The sequence below is a fragment of the Poecilia formosa genome, unplaced genomic scaffold (genome assembly GCF_000485575.1).
Source record: "Poecilia formosa unplaced genomic scaffold, Poecilia_formosa-5.1.2 Scaffold36, whole genome shotgun sequence".
Classification (NCBI taxonomy): domain Eukaryota; kingdom Metazoa; phylum Chordata; class Actinopteri; order Cyprinodontiformes; family Poeciliidae; genus Poecilia; species Poecilia formosa.
In genome coordinates this window covers 2,275,917-2,292,349 of record NW_006799975.1, presented here as the reverse complement: position 1 = coordinate 2,292,349, position 16,433 = coordinate 2,275,917, and the positions used below count along the sequence as shown (strand labels likewise).

At 40.4% G+C, this 16,433-nt stretch overlaps 1 protein-coding gene across 4 annotated transcripts in view; it reads left to right on the top strand.

Annotated features, from left to right (window-relative positions):
• The window catches only part of vps13b (vacuolar protein sorting 13 homolog B), a 333,331-nt gene that overhangs the window by 257,041 nt on the left and 59,857 nt on the right, over positions 1 to 16,433 (top strand). For all 4 annotated transcript variants that reach the window (XM_016670633.1, XM_007550475.2, XM_016670636.1 and 1 more), the window contains exons 40-43: positions 405 to 621; positions 3,653 to 3,837; positions 12,879 to 13,075; positions 15,636 to 15,817. In XM_016670633.1, the coding sequence (XP_016526119.1) occupies positions 405 to 621; positions 3,653 to 3,837; positions 12,879 to 13,075; positions 15,636 to 15,817 (781 nt within the window). The remainder of the gene's footprint in view (positions 1 to 404; positions 622 to 3,652; positions 3,838 to 12,878; positions 13,076 to 15,635; positions 15,818 to 16,433) is intronic.

Below are 16,433 nucleotides of genomic sequence, written 5' to 3'. Positions count from 1 at the left end.
AGTAAGTGGTGGGCAAGCACGCAGGCAGCTCTGTGTGTGAAATCTTTGACTCAAATATTCCAAACCCTCGGTTCAAATCTCAGGCACACTCACTTTGATGGCGCATAGGAAGGGGAATGCCATGGGTGAGTGAGGAGAAAATCAGGCGCTGTTGTGTAATCTCAGTGAGGTTGTGAAAGGGCAATGTGGAGGCCAACCCTGACTGTTTGACTCCTTGCTTTGGCAAAGGAATTGCTATTCCTGATCCATGCTTTATGAAATGAAATATTGGTCAGGGTTATTTTGCAACTTTTTTTTATTATTATTATTTTCAGAAGAACTCCTTTTCCTTCTTTGCTATCTGATCTTATAAGTTGGCATTCTTTTCACAGCTGACCCAACTCTCTCTTGTTCTTTCCCAACAGGTCTTTTGGGGTCAGGAACATTTGAACTGCCTGATGCTGGTTGAAGAGCATCTTCGTAACTACCTCCATCTTCAAAAAGAGGATTCTAACGATAGCTGGTCTAAGGGAAAGGCCTGTCACACCCAGCCTCCCCCCTCTCCCGTCGCTCCCTCTCCCAGGACAGAGCACAGCTCAGACGACCTGCGCACTGGAAACTTTCAGTACATTCAGGACTCAGGTATATGCTCATGCACTAAACAATATTGGTCAAACACTTTGCAAAAGCATTGATACTCTTTGAAACTTGTCATATTTTTTATGTTATAACCACCGTCATAGAACAACACAAAGTGTATAAGTTCAAGTTTATTTTTAAAACTGGGACAGAACGTATTAATAAACATCTACATGTAAATACATGAGATTTTAGCCAGGCAGCTAATTTCCATGTCTAGTCCCATTATCAAGTGGATGTTAAATCAAAATGATAAATGCAGGGATGGTTGACCCTGTCGATAGGTGTGATTGACCCCGTTGTTAGGTGTGTCTTCAAGGGATCCTTCTACTTTTTTAATGGTGGTTGGCAAAAAAAAAAACTTCATAGATTATTACTGCCACCACCTAGTAAAGAGTTTGGACCAAATGTTGCTAGAAAAACTAAACAACAAAAAAACCAAACTCATAATCCTGTCAGACAAATGTCTTCACTATAGAGTATGACCCAGCGGCTTTCACTTTTTGATTCTTTCTGAAATAAATCAATAAGGGCAGTTTTGGCTGTGATTGGTTGATGCACAAAACAAAATAACAGACAAAAAAATAAAAAAAATAAAAATATGCCCCCAATAATCAGTAGATAGAAGAGTGCAACGGGATAGCAGAGTGACCAAGTCAAAGTTGTCATGTTAACAAATTCTCCCACCTGAGCTATTTATCTCTTCAGCTCCTCCAGAGTCACCATGAGCCTCATAACTGCTTGTGTAATTACCTGAAGAATAGGTTGCCACATCACTTGTCTTGGTGGGTTTGCAGTTGTTTCATACTTTTTTCCCATTTTGGATATTTTTTTAAAGGTTAGTTACATTGTCCTTTTTAAGCACATTGTTCAGGAGATAACGTAACATTAAGACACCAGCTTGTTTCCTGTCATGATCGACTGTCCAGTGCATTTCTTTTCTAAACAAAAAAAAAAAAACGAATTATTATTTCAACTAAAAATTTAAAACTTAGGAAGTTAAAAGTCCGTTAAGATGCGTATTAGCTTAAAACCGAGTTAGATCAAAGCTCTCTGTTAAAAGAAGTTTCATCAGGCATGTCCGCCTGTTTCCACTCTAAGTAACTTTGTGTTTATTCCATTTCTTTGTGCTTTGTGTTCACACACACAGACAGACACTCACAGCAACATACACAGAGGATCAAACTTCTCTCTGGCTGAAGCCCAGCCTTCCACTCTGTCAGCTGTGGTTGAGTCTTTGTTTGTTGCACTGTTCCACTGCTCTTTGATGCATTTAATATTCTGGCTGAGGCTGAAGAACGTACAGTGGTGAACTGGAACCAAGAGGACAGTCTGTCTGCAACATGTTGTCAGCAGTGAGAAAAGTCAGTGCCCCAAAGTACAGAGACGGGCTACGGGTGCCCCCAGGGCCCAGCTCAGACATGGCTGGGTTACATGAGCAAAACGTAAATGAAAGGTGGTCAGAGAGAGAAGGGAGAGTCACTGTCTCACTCACTCACAGGGTAAGTGGGTGAGACAGTGACTCACTCACCCTTAGGAATAGAGCAAACAAAATAGCAAAACGTTTTTTTTTCTTTCTTTCTTTCCTTTATACACATTTTTTAACTAGTCTGAAGTTCCCGGTGAAAAAAGTTCTCACTTTAAAGAGTAAAATTGGACGCAGGCAGAGTGGGTCAGACAATAGCAACAGTTCCCTGTTTGCTTTCTTCTCTTTTCCTGAATAAACACGGGTCCCAAACAGCAGCTGAGACGTAAGTCAAACATCACTCTGGAGCTTCGGTCCTGTGCTGTCCAGCTGCTGCAGGTGCTTGGCCCGGTTTAATCAGTACATGTTTACAGAATGGCAACAATGTTTACTAAGGTACGTTGTTTATGGAGAGCTTCTGACACACATAAACATTCAGAAAATGCAGATACAGGGTTTCCAGATTTCTTTTTTTCTTATGTGCAGCAGTAGACACGAGTCTTGACTGATCTCTAAGAAAGGAAATACGAACAATTTGTTTAAACATTCCACCAGAAATCCAAATAAAATATTTCAAATTGTGTTTACTGTTTTAATTGTGTAAAACTTAGATTTTAGGTCCATTGTGTATCTTTTCTTATAGCCTGAGCTTATTTAGTTAAGCTTTCTTTACTTCATGCATTTCAAGCTCTTCATTCTTCTTTGTGGATGTTCCAAACCTCGTAACCAAGGTTCCTTACTGTCTGTAATGTTGAAATATGTAATCAGCAGAGGACTACCTGTGACTGACGGCATTTAGACCTTTAAAAGTCTGACAGTCTGGATTGGAAGTGACTCTCCAGTTCATATTCAGTAATAGGTTGTGATAATTTTGACCAAATTCCAAACACCAATCCAATTAATTCACAAGACAGCCTCAGTCTTCACTGATTACTGTAGAAAGTCATGGTTATATCTACCTCCTGAAGCTCCTGTGGACATGAGTTTAAGCTAAATGTATTAGTTGTTCATGGCTCTATGAGTGTTTCCATTAAAGTGTGTTTTTTGTTAATTCAGATTTTGAAGTATCTCATTACAATACGTTGATGGAAACTGCAAAATTCAAAATAGCTTCCTCAGTTTTGTAAAAATGCTTTTGGTCGCTTGAGGAGTTTTTTGGTTTTTCCGGAGAAGAGTTATTTTTTTCCACTTTTTGTGATTTTGTTTCCTTTTTGTAACATTTTAAAAGTTTGCTCAAAATTCTGACTTAGTTAAATTCGCAGGACGTTTGGATGTATGTGTTTGTGATGTGTATGAGCCTCTTGCTAATGAGATGTTCCTGTGTAATTTGGCTTACAAATGCTTTTTCTAAAGTTTATTTTTTTCCATGTGGCCCATTAATACCTTTTTTTTTTCTTTCCATGCATTAAAGTCAGAGCTGATCGATCTGGTGCATCTCTTAGACCTTCATTTTGTTTCCTTGCAGCATCATGACTCATGTTTTCTGTTTTGTTGTTGTGCAGCTGATTATCCTTCTGTTTGTACCGGAACATCCAGTTTGTAGTTATTGTTTTTCATATTGTCTCCCAGGATCCCAGAAGCTGCCGGGACCCCATGAGGTCGTGTTCTACAGTGAGACCGAAGACAGCCCCGGGGTAATGCTGTGGCGGTACCCCGAGCCGCGCGTCCTCACCTTTGTCAGAATCACGCCCGTCCCCTTCAACACCACTGAGGACCCTGAAATAAGCACGGCTGACCTAGGGGACGTCCTGCAGGTAGCATGGGGCTCGCACGTGTCACCAACACAAACACTCAACACTTTCTCAGTTTCTGCTTTTCATACAAACCCCTGCGTCTTTTCTTTTTTATTTCACCATAAAACTGCAACAAAGCGAGGCTCGTGATTTATCAAGCAGCTCTGTGTTGCATGTATATCTTTATTGCTTCAGTTGTATTGGGATGTCTGCTGCGAGGTTGGGGTTGTAAGACGTAAGACGAGAAGAGTATCCACACATCCCTCTCCCAGGTCCCTGCCTAACATCACCTGCACTGAAAGAGCAGCAAACGGTTTTAGATCTGGGCTGCGCGCCATCGCGATTCCCCTGTCAGGACTCGTGTTACGGAATGACCGAGACCTCTGCTGTCTCTCCAAACTTGTAATACATGCTCGGACAGCTGTGGAAGTCATTCCGCACTCTGGTGTGAATAGCCAGGTGCCTTCAACCCCAGATGAGGTTATATTTTGGCAGGTCTGTTGCGGCTACTGAGCCTGCAGGGCCTCGGTGGGGGTTAGAACATCCTTGTTTTCCTCCCATCACTCATCCCCGTCTTCCTACCCACCGCCTCACTGTCCAGATAATTACTTTGAATAAAGGATGGAACCCGATTTATTCATTTAAGCTCATTTGTTCCCCCTAAAGCCATAACAGAATGCTGTCATAGCAACTGTTGCTCATTTTGAAACCTTCCATTTTTGTAATTGTCTTTCTCAGCATCTAAATCCTGTTTTTTCAAATGAATAAATGCCATTCTTATTATTAGATTTATGCTATTGTTGTTTCTTATTTATAAAAAGCAGCTGTAGACCAAGAGATGATTTATCCGCATCTGTTGCGATATATTACAAGAATTCATTAAAAGCCCAGTAATAAAGTAGATTAGGATAAAACGGTACATTGTTGCAGCGATGTAATGTTTCTCAAGGGCTTTGACAGTTAGGAAGGGAAATTCAATAACAAAGTTTTGTTGATTCTTATTTATGTGTTGTTATTAAGATTCCTTTTTATAAAAAAAAAGAAAAAAAAAGTCTGGGTTTTTTTTTGTTGTTTTTTTTGTTTTTTTTGTCCAGAGATGAAAGACAGACCCAATTTTCTTACTTTTTCAGCTCCTTCATGGCTATTTTTACCCCCAAAAATGATCCCCCCTTAATGTTAAGCTACGTTCCCTCCTCCTTTCCCTTCTGCTTTTCATCATGGCTTATCTCCCTCATTCTTCTTGGACTCCCACAGTCGCTCCACCTACGGTGCAGATGTTCGCTCTGTTTATGCGTGCCGGCCCAGGAGAGGCAGGGCACTGGAAGGTGCTGCAGCTGCGCGACTTTTGAGCGCGGCCCCCACAGCTGCAAGGACTGCAGCGAGCGCAACGCCGAAGTCTCTCGCTGATTGGCCACGTATTGGGTTACAGTAGGGACTGGAGGGAGCAGGGGCACTTGGATGTGGGAGGTGGAGAAGATGTAGTGATAGACAGTAAGGACAAAGTTAGGCCGGGAAGGAAGAGTCCGATAAAGATTCTGCGAGGGGAGGGGGCGAAGAAATACTGATTTGTCGTCTTCTCCAAGACAAACAGAAGCCTCGGTGTAAGATCTACAAGATGATGTTTTATTACCCACCAATGAAATGTGAAAAAGATGCTTTTCTGGCTAATGATGCAGTGTGGTAACAGTATGTAGTGCCAGTCTTTCATTATTGGCTTCACAGTTTGTTTATATTTAAAGCTCATGTCTTTAACTCCCGACTGAGGTAAATGTGACTGACTGGTTTCTATGGACGTTCACATTAGAGCATTACAGCAGCAGCCTATTGGAAACGGGGTTTGATTAACATGTGGTTTCTATATCGCTCCTCTCTTGTCATCTGTCAAAGAATTATTACATGCAACAAGACTGTTAAAAGGAATCAGGTAATGGGAGTGTAAATGCTGCAGTGCTGAAAAGATGACACTCCGGGCACACATCTTTTACTGAAAGCACTTCATTTGGGAATTAGAAGCAGATATTTGCAGAGGGGGGTTTTTTGTTGTTGTTTTTCAAAGGCAACATTAACTAAGTAGGGAAATTGGCATCAGTGTACTTGAGAAATAAGAAAATGGCTATTAAATCATAAATTTAATTCTGCAAGTTTGGAACTGAAGAATGAAGAAGAGGAGAGGTGAGTCCATCACAGAACAACAATTTCAAAATAACAATCTGAAAAGTGTGTCATGCTATTTTCCCTCCCTTCATTATTCACTATTTTATTGAACCAGCTTTTGTTGGTATTATCTCTCAAACAACTTTTCACATCTGTGGACAGAAAATCTGCAAGACAGCTGGAATTCATTCAGATTGCAGATCATTTTCAACTCTTGATTGTCTGGACTTTGACTGGGCCAGCTTGACTTATAAATATTGGCTGATCCAACTCTTCTCACTTGAACCATAGCATACAGCTGAAAGGTGTGCAGTTCTCTCCACAGTCTCACAGAGGATTGGTTTGCAGATTTTCTCACACTGTAGTTATATTTAAAAAATAATAATAATAATAATCTATATTTTCTATTTTTATTTTTAAGACGGGGAAAAAAAAGATAAGGGGCCTGAAAATAAACAAATGCCCAACATTCCATCTCATTAATATCCACTGTAGCTCAAAGTGCTTTACACAATAAAAACATAAGAACATTCTGAAAACATAGAGTAATGAAACTAGTAACCAACATTACAATTTGTCAAATGCCATCATCTAAATCACCAATAAACAGAGGTAGAAGGCCGAATTTGTAATTGTCTTTATGTGGCCCTGAAGGTTCAGGTCAGACTCCATCACTACACCCAGATTTCAGGCCTGATCTCTAGTTTCCAGCTGTAATAACCGAAGCTGTGCATTGACTCTAGATTGTTCCGCTTTAGGTCCAAAAATAATAACTTCAGTTTTGTTCCTGTTCAGCTGGAGGAAGTTATGACACATCTCTTCAGTGCTTTGATGAGTTCTTAGTCACCTGGTGACACCGTAATGTAAAGCTGTGTATCATCTGCGTAATTATGGTAACCAGTCTTACAACTTACTTTAAACCTGAGCTAGTGTAAGTGTATTGGTATTGAATAATGAGGGGTCCCAGGACTGAACCTTGGGGTACCCCACATGTTGACAAGTTTCCTATTGAAACAAATAAATTCTTGATCTTTATGTCAGAACCAGTTGAGTACTAGACTGGAGAGTCCTACCAGCTCTCCAGTCGCTTCAATAATATGTTGTGGACAATAAAGTCATATATAAAAAATAAGCTATTGGATCTTTTTTTACCACTTTATAACTACATAATTCTTAGCCAATGCTTTTTCTACATGATTTAATAGTACAATTTTTTTCCCTTCATAAGTGTTATAATATTGTCTTAAAGCTTTCCTACATCCCAGATTTACCTCATTTGACTTTCTGTAAACCAGTCATTACTGAGCCTCCTTTTTTTTCTTTTTTAAATTATTAACGGTCTAAAATGACCAAATAGAGTCTATAAAATTCCACACACAGCAGTAGCCAGGCTTTTCCTCCGCTGGAACCTCACGTATCTAACATGTTGTCTGTGCAGAGAGGGAACCTGAAGAGAAAAGAGACAGCACTCTGAATTTCTCAGGCCTATAAAGTTACAACATAGCCATTTAGAAGTGGAAACTGATAGTTGTGAAGAAATGGAAACTGTAAAGGTAGGGAAAGAGACGTAATGTATAATAAAGAGAGAGGAAATTAGCATTAAACTGTCTGATCATTCTCTGTCATTTAGACAGAATGTTTGGATGATTTATAAGTGGAGTCAGGGGGATTGAACTCCTGAGCAGCTAAATAGACTCTGACATTTTTATACCACTCAGCCTCCTTGTCACCTGTTTTCTGTTTTTGTCATTCCCGACACGACACGGCCTCTCCTCCTTTGTTGTAGCTCTTCTCTCAGTCGAGTGTAATAGATGAGCAAGAGAGGGGCTAAATGGGGGCAGCAGGGGGGGTTCACTCCTTGCTTTGCTGCTTGCTCGTCCCCAGAGCAGATCATATTAACATTTTATAAAATCAAGATTTCCTGCATTTAAATACTTGTGGTTTCCCAACTGGTTCCAGTATCTCAAAGGGGAAATTCAAACCACCTTTCATTACTCAAAGTGAAATTGCTGGCCGTGCTGGTTTTTTTGTATACAGTACAAAGGGAGCGATATCATAAACGTTGGCTTGTTGGGGTTCAGCTAAGAACCGGCAGGTTTCCACCTGCAGAGAGAGTACTGGAGTTCTCCAAGTGGTGAGGAAATCAGCCCGATCCCACCATGGGGGGAACAGAGGAGGAGACGCTAAAAAGAGAGCAACAACCTAACTTCATAAAATAAGCGCAATGTACATTCTGTTCTCAATTAGATTACCTTTTACCCACATCAGCTTTGTTCTGTGTGCAAATAGGTTAATGTCATCATCCACTTGCTGTTCAACAAAGTTTCCAAATTGCTCTGACTTTTTCAGACAAACCTCACACCATCCGCTCCCCCGCTGCTGATTTTATGCACGACAGTGTTAGGATTGCCTTTCATGTGCCAACGAGGCTCTGTTGCTATGGAGGCCCTGCTGGCCTGAGACAGATGCCATAAAAATGTCCTGCGATGATCGAGCAACCTGCAGCTACAGCCATTTCTCAAGCTGCTTTGTTTGTCATGTTTTTTGTTATATACACAGTTATACAACCACATTTGCCGCTTACAACGCACCTTTTTTTTTTTTTATTGATGTGTGCTTTTATGCCATTTGTAGAGATACCGCACTTGTTGACAGAGAGTTTTGGATCGGATGTCAGGTGGTGTGATCTGTCGCTTCAGATAAACACGTTGAATCAGAACGAGCGAGACGCTATTATAGCCAAGATAACTATTATTTTAGAAGGATGGTGCTCGAGCAGACCTGCATTAGTCCCAACTAATGCACTATAAAAATAAAAGACTTTCCATGTGGTTAATTTGATCTTGGAGTTTCTACACCTCATCCACCAAAAACTCAGTTTCTTTTCCAGTTTCCAGTTTGGTTTTAAGTAGGAAAAAAACAACCAAAATAATAGCTCAAAGATCTCAGCGTGGCCTTATTCCTGATTTTCCACACTGATTAATGTTAATGTATATCAGCCCATATGAGACAGCAATAGCAGGAGTCATATTCAGAACAATTTTCATTGCATTTGCTGAATAAACATTTGCTCAAGACAATGTCAATTCAATTTGTCTTCGAGCTGATAAGAAGTAGCTCGCTGTGGATTTTTTTTTTCCCCCGGCATATAGGCATCAGCAAAATAACATAATAGCGGTGTTGATATTGTTAATAAAAATAATGACACACGACGCTGTGCTTGTCAGCAACCATGGCCTCTGAGTGAGCTGAGGGAGTCTTCAATTGCAGAAACATTTTTTTGAAAATTTAGCAGCAATCACACTTTGGCCAAGCCCAGAACCCTGAAATAATTTTTTTCTGTTGTGTATTTGCTTTAGAGTGCCTGCCTTGAGTTAACCTTCTGAGAAACTGCAATCACTCAAACAGATCCAGAAAAATAAATCTCCGCCGAGTGGTAGGCTGCAGTTTTTTCCTAAACAGAGCTGGGTGTCAGGAATGAAAAGATTTATGTGAGCTGCCAACACTTCTGAATCCAAAAATATTTGTAAGCAGTTTGGACTATTTAAATACTTAAAAATTCCTCAACACGGTGCTCAAGGCCTTTGAACCGCCCGTCCGAAAATGAGGCCCAAAACATTCGGCACATCATTTCGACTGATATTTTGCCCAAGGCCGAGCTGCCAGGCTCACTTTGTTGAATGTTTGAGGAAAACACAGATTGGACTCATCCAGCTGGGGGAATGTCAGCTATTCAGACTTGCATATTGTTTTTCAGATAAGGTACACACACAATCAGGCAGAGGAAGCTGACACTGCCCACGCTGCATCATGTACTTGCATACAAACGCACACCTGTGTATACACACATGATTTCCTTTGTCTCTCCCAGAACTGGAAAAGTCCTGCTCTTAGATATACAATCCATTGGACTTTTGACAGGTGTGCTCACCTCCCCGAACCTTTTCCGTCTCCTGACCAGCAATGAATTGGTTGTCATTCATCTTGACTTTCTCTCCATAGCCAGAACTGCAATTGGACGGGAACATGACGCACATTCAGCCACGCACACGTACTCCCCTCTACCGTATATGCCTCAGATATCCATTTCTGTATGCCGTCATGTGTATAGGATATCACAGGTGCAGAGAAAGAGCACGTATGGTGTTTTAGCAAACCGGCTCTGGGAGTTCTCAAAAGGGATTCGGTGAGTTTCCGCTCTGGTTGCTCGGCGTTGGGATTGCGGGTGCACAACTCTGTCAGGTACAATTAGGAAGAGTTGATTCTAGGAAAACCTGTGCGACAGTTCATACATGATGTAAGCTTCCAGTTACCTCATTCGCCTGACAAATGGACACACACACACACACATTAGTATCTGTGTGTTGAACATTCCCAAGAGTTTGGTAGTTGTCCAAGGAGCTGTACACCTGCGGTGAACAATTCACTTGTTAACCCACATACACACATGTATTCATGATTTTCCGCCTGCTGTTCTTCAGGTGTGTTCTCAGGAGTGCTCTGCCACTTTTCATCCATCAGTAGCAAAGTGTAGTGCAGGCGGTCAAGGGGAATGTGAGAAGCTGGTTTAGTTCTCACAGCAGAATGGGACAGATTTCTGTTCGTTTTGGCATGGCGCCCTACGATTCATCACATCTTCTTTAAAGGAACGCATGAGCAGAAGCTGTTGTTATTCAGTGTGAAAACCAGCCACAGCTTTTCAGCACTGATGATTGTCATACGCTTGACAAGCATTAGGCATCTGGCCATGTGCTGTTATGGTGGAGATGAGTTGCAGTCCTACTGTGTTGGTGGTCTTCTGTCATTTCATGACAAGATTAGAAAGTTGTAGGTAGTCTTTTTTTGTCTGATTAAGGCAAAAATCAAGGTTGTAATTGAAGCAACTCTAATGACGTTTCTTTTCAAACTCGCAGTGAGAGCAGAACAAGTGTTTCAGCTGGGTGATATTGAGGCAGGGTGCTGTAAAAAGCAACAAAAAAAAAAAGAAGCAACGGCTTATTGCATTTTTTATGTTCTGTGTTCAGTGACTGCCAGTCAGAGGTGATCGGTGTCCAGTCAGTCTTTCCTATATACAAAACCAGAATGTTTAAATAACTACCCACTTTAAATGTGATTAGATTTAAAGGTAGATAAGACAGATGGAGAGAGTAGAAGTCAGCTTTGGTCCCAATTGGACTAGCCTTGTAAAAACCAGTCTCTTGCTCTCCACTATACTTCTTCCAGAAGGTCTGGACTCTCTGATATTTAGAGATTATTGCTTGCTGGAATCTGGACTCAATCAATTGGATCTGATTTTGGAGAAAAAAATGTTTTTGGCGTTCCCTCACAATTACCAAATATTGCTTGTTGCAATATTGCCAGTCTATTCTGTATACAGTCACAAATGTCCATTTAAAATGTAAAATATATACACATTACAAGTCTCAGTGAAAACGTGTTTATATATTCTTAACTCTTTTAACTCTTTGGTGCAGAAAACTAATTGAAAACCGTTTTATTCACTGCATGTTTGTCTGTGTAAGGCTGAGCTGGAACTGCACATGAAAACAACCCTTTATTAACCATTCAGACCAACACAACAGAGAACAATCAAAACTGTCGGATGATTTATTACCCCACGATAACACAGAAATAGTCCAAACAGTTTGGATGTATTTTTTCCATCTCTATTCTCAGGAAAAAAATATAAAACTTCAAATATTTCACGACGACATATTAACATACATGGATAAACCTTATGAAACCCTTATATTATAGGAGAACGTTTGGTGGCCACCGGAAGAATAGCTTTCAGTATTCAATTGTGCCGCATGAACTGATCAGAAGAGAACTCAAAAGCTTTGCGAGGAAATGCAAAAGAAAAAACAAATCCTCCATGTCCCTCATGGGGCTCCATATGATACCTGTAAGCTGTCAGCATATGTTTCCTAATCTGGATATTAGAAAAGCTATCTGCTGCATATAAGATATTATCAGCTATATTGTCGTTCTAAAAGTCTTCACCTGTTAGAGTCCTAAAAGCATCTGTTTGAGGTTTTGAAGCCCACTGCAGTTTTTATTAATCACTGTGTAACTGCAAGAGTCCAAGAAAATCACTTGTTCCTGATGAGTAACAATGGTTCCACCAAAGATTGTTATAGAAATCTGTTTGTTTGAAATGAGCAATTTGGTCCGAGTCCTAATTTTCCCTAAACCATGATTGTTTAGTAGACATAGCAAGGATGCAGATGAAAACATCTGTGCGATTAACTGGTGTAAAAGTATTGAATTTAGTTCTCTGGCAATCTGATGATAAATGACAGACTTTAGGTAGGAAGAGTAACACTTTGAATGTGTGTTGGGTGTTAAACATTTAGATTTATCACTGACTCTAGAACTGGGATGGTTGTTGAGAAACAAAAGAAAGTCACAGTCTCTCATCTTTGTGTGCTCCAAAAACGAATATCTGAATCTCTAAACTGTCCATTTAAATGTTGTTGTTTTTTTTGTTTTTTTTTGTTTGGAAGGCAAAAGGGAACAGGAGGAACTATGATTGACCATCATGCTTAAGTGATTATGTGTTCTGCTCATATAATGGATGTTGAAATCTAGTCAAAACCATTGAGTGAGCAACTCATGATATGACAGAGCAGTTTTCCAGACAGCAGCCGTTGTTTGGTACAGGGACACTCCTTTTCCACATTCTACTGAAGTTCTTCATTAAATTGGGAATTCTTTTTTATTATTATTTCATGAAAGGTAGTGCCGAGAAGGATAAGACATTTAAAATAATATTTATTCACACAATAAAGTTAACCACAGACCAGATTCCAATCTCTCGACATAAACAGAAAACGAAGCCTCTAAATAAGATGCATATGTAAAAGTTACTTTTGGAAGTCGTGTAAATGACTGTGTCATTTTTTTAGGTACCATGCAGTCTGGAGTACTGGGACGAGCTCCAGCAGGCCTTTGTCCCATACAGGGAGTTCAGCCTGTCAGAAAGCTGTTCCTGCCAGCTGCAGCTGCCCAGCCTCAGCCTCACTGATCAGCAAAAGGAGCTGGTGGCCTCAGACCTCTGGAGGATCGTGCTCAACCACAATGGAGAAGGAGGAGATGAGCAGAGGTGAGGCACACTTCTGTTTTACCAGAAAAGTTGTGACACCTGCTGGAAAACACGTTCAGGAACCCGAACGGGCTCCAAAGCTCATTGGTTGTACAGGCCTATGAGGTCTGCTTGGAACACAGCGTTGCCTTTAATTATCAAATCAGGACCAACCAAAACCAGGGTGTCAAATATTGTCAAGCTTAAAGTTTCACTATCTAACATTTAAGAAATAATGTTTCTTCCATATGTTAAAACTGTCACCATGTTGTAACAGTATAATATTACACAGATAATTTTTAAAAGATCAACCTCCTCCACTTCCTCCCAGTGCTTGTATTCTGGTCTGCAAAAGTGCATCTGGTCAAAAACAACCAATCAGAGCCAGATGGAGTGTGTCAATCAACCTCCTCTATGCTGCTAAATGTGCAGGATACAGGAAAAACAATTTTACTGTTCCAGGAATACTGTCGTCGGTTGCTATGCTAACTAGCCTTAGCATTCATGGCAGACTTTGTTGAAGGGGAGCAGCTGTGATTGACAGTGCTAAGACCCTCCTCCTGGTTCTGATTGGTCATTTCTGACTGAGTGGTTGATTCCTGCAGCTAATACTGGGAGAAGGCAGAGAAACTCAATTTTTTCACATATCTATCTTACACTATCACAGCTTTTATGATAATTTTAACAAATATGTAAAAAAAACATATATTTTTTTTCATGAAAGTTACCTACTGCTTAATGGTTTTGTAATATTGTGAGATTTCATGGCTCCAGATCTTGTTACACCCCGCCGGTAGAAGCAGGAGGAGATGAGACTAGAAAAGGGTTGCATTAGAGCACAAACATATTTACTATATGCACATCTAGTTGATTTTAAATGCATACACAACCTTATTGGAACATGCATCAGGTATGTGTGTGGAACTGAAGTCTCCGTTCCCATCGGGTGTGAGGAAAAACAGAGGCAGAGTGCTCCCAGACTGCAGAGCACAAAGATCTAAAATGTGTCCCTCGCCCCACATCTGGTGTGCAGGAGCAGGGAGCGGGCTTGGAAGGCGTTCAGATAGGCCTAATGAGATTTCCCAGCACACCAAGTGCCTGTCAGGGCCCATCCGGATTCCTTCCTGCTTACCTTGAGTGTATCTAATCGAGGGGAAGCTCAGGGGAAGCACGAGTCAAACCCCCTTCAGGTTGGCCAGTGAGCCATTAGGCCGTTCTTAGCCCAGTTTGGGCCGGGCCTGGTCTGACCAAACTCTAACACTTCACAGAGCGTGCTCTGACTTCATTCTTCTCGCTGCCACTGGTTTCTCTACTCGTCTCCCCTGTGTCTCCCTTCGCCTTCTGTTACGTCTCTGGGGTTTAGACAATTTTCTGAAATATGTTGGTCTGCCATTTTCCCCTCCGTTTTTTTTATTTTATTTAAATTTTTTTATCTTCATTCTTTTTTATTTCTTTTTCCATTTTTGCTTCCTTTTGGGATTTAGAGAAACGTTTTGTGGAAAAATAAGCACCAAGCCCCACATTCTATGGGATTTAAACAACTTCAGAAAAGAAAAAAAAATATCTAAAAGAAGAAACAGAACTCTCTTAAGGACCATACAGTAAAACAAACATCTGTATTTCATTACAATCATACCCCAAACACTACATTTCCTTTATGTTTAAATTATTTGTCTTTTTTGATCAAAACTGATTCCACTTTCCTTACTCTCTCATTTCATCTGCCATACTTTAGTTTCCACCAGAAAAATAACTTGGCTGGCCCGCCAACTGGAAGTAATGAAAATTGTCAACATATGATGGTTATCTTTTTAAGGAGCGCTCCGTCGGACCCGCATTTTTCACTTCTTGAGAGTTTTCCTCTCAAAGTGGATCATGGTAGCAGCAAATTATAGAACAAATGGTCATTCGTTTCAATTACTTCCAGTTCAACATCATCAACCATGACGTGCAATTAATGTCCACCGAGGGCTTTTCCTGGAAACTGTGGCTGTAATAACTTACCTAATGGCCCTGGACAGTGAGGAGGCCCTCTCTGTAGTATTGTCTCCTTCATTCCAGGTCTCCTGAAAAGTCCTGGTGTTTGTCTCAGAATGGATTTATGCCACTGTTTCACACAATTTTTTGAAAGATGTATGAATGTTATTTTTTCCATCTTCTTTTACTGAATGAACCAATATTTACATTGGTTCATCCAATGTAAACAGATAGATAGATAGATAGATAGATAGATAGATAGATAGATAGATAGATAGATATTAGTCTTTTGGAAAAATCTTGTACAGTTTCAATATAAAGTCTTACCAAATATTTTTGGTCTAGTTTCTAGTGCAGTCAAAATGAGAAAAAAATTAACTTAAAAGTAACTTTTCAGCAAGATGTAGGATCTTTGATAATTCCTTAATATTGATTCCACTGCTGCTTAGAAAATGTTTGGTGATAAATGAAAGAATCTGCAAGTTGAACTGGTACTTCTTTTATCAATACTGTGGAGTTATGTACTTAAAACAATCTTCATGTTGATTATTAGCGTCGTCATCGTTACGATGAGCTCTTCTATTGAAGCATTTCTCTCCTCCAGTTCAGACAGTGAGTGTGGCTCCCAGCTCCCGTGCGATCAGCTGGTGTCCCCCATTGCGCTGGCAGCCTGCACCCGTGTGGACTCCTGTTTTGCTCCCTGGTTCGTCCTGTCGTTGGGTGTGTCTTTGCAGTTAGCGCAGCTGGAAGTTCGCCTCTGCCACCACCTGGAGCAGCTGGGAACAGGTAGGCTGCAACAAACAGCACTGCATCACAAGGTCTCATGTGTCACCTTAAAATGAGCCCTAAGTGTACAAATCTGTGGAGAGATTTGCTTTCACAACCTGTTGGTCACTTAGACTTTATTTCCTGAATTAAAGTTTAAAACAGTCTGCAGCAGGGGAGTGCTTTCCTGAAGTATTTCCGCCTGCTGAGCTTTTTACATGTTGTCATCTTCCAACCAGAAACATTAAACTATCATGCTGTCAGCAGCATGCTTGGCAGATATTTTTTTTCTTATCTGGAAAACAAAGCTGTCAGGAAAATGGATGGAGAAAAAGTTTTTTCCAAGGATCCTGGTACACTTGATATCGGGGCTGAAGTAGAGACCGTAACGCTAAACATGTTGTGATTTAAATAAAAGTCAAAGTCCATATATAAATACAAATAAGTATCTGTGGCAATACTTGAAAACTGATGTGTATGGACGTCCTCCATACAATCTGAATGAGCTTGAGCTTTTTTGCAGAGAAAATGGGAAGAAATATTCAACCTCTGTATTTTCAAAGCTGGGAGAGACTTACTGCAAATGACTTACAGCTGTAATTTTAGTGAAGGGTGATTCTTCAAAGTGTTCACCCAG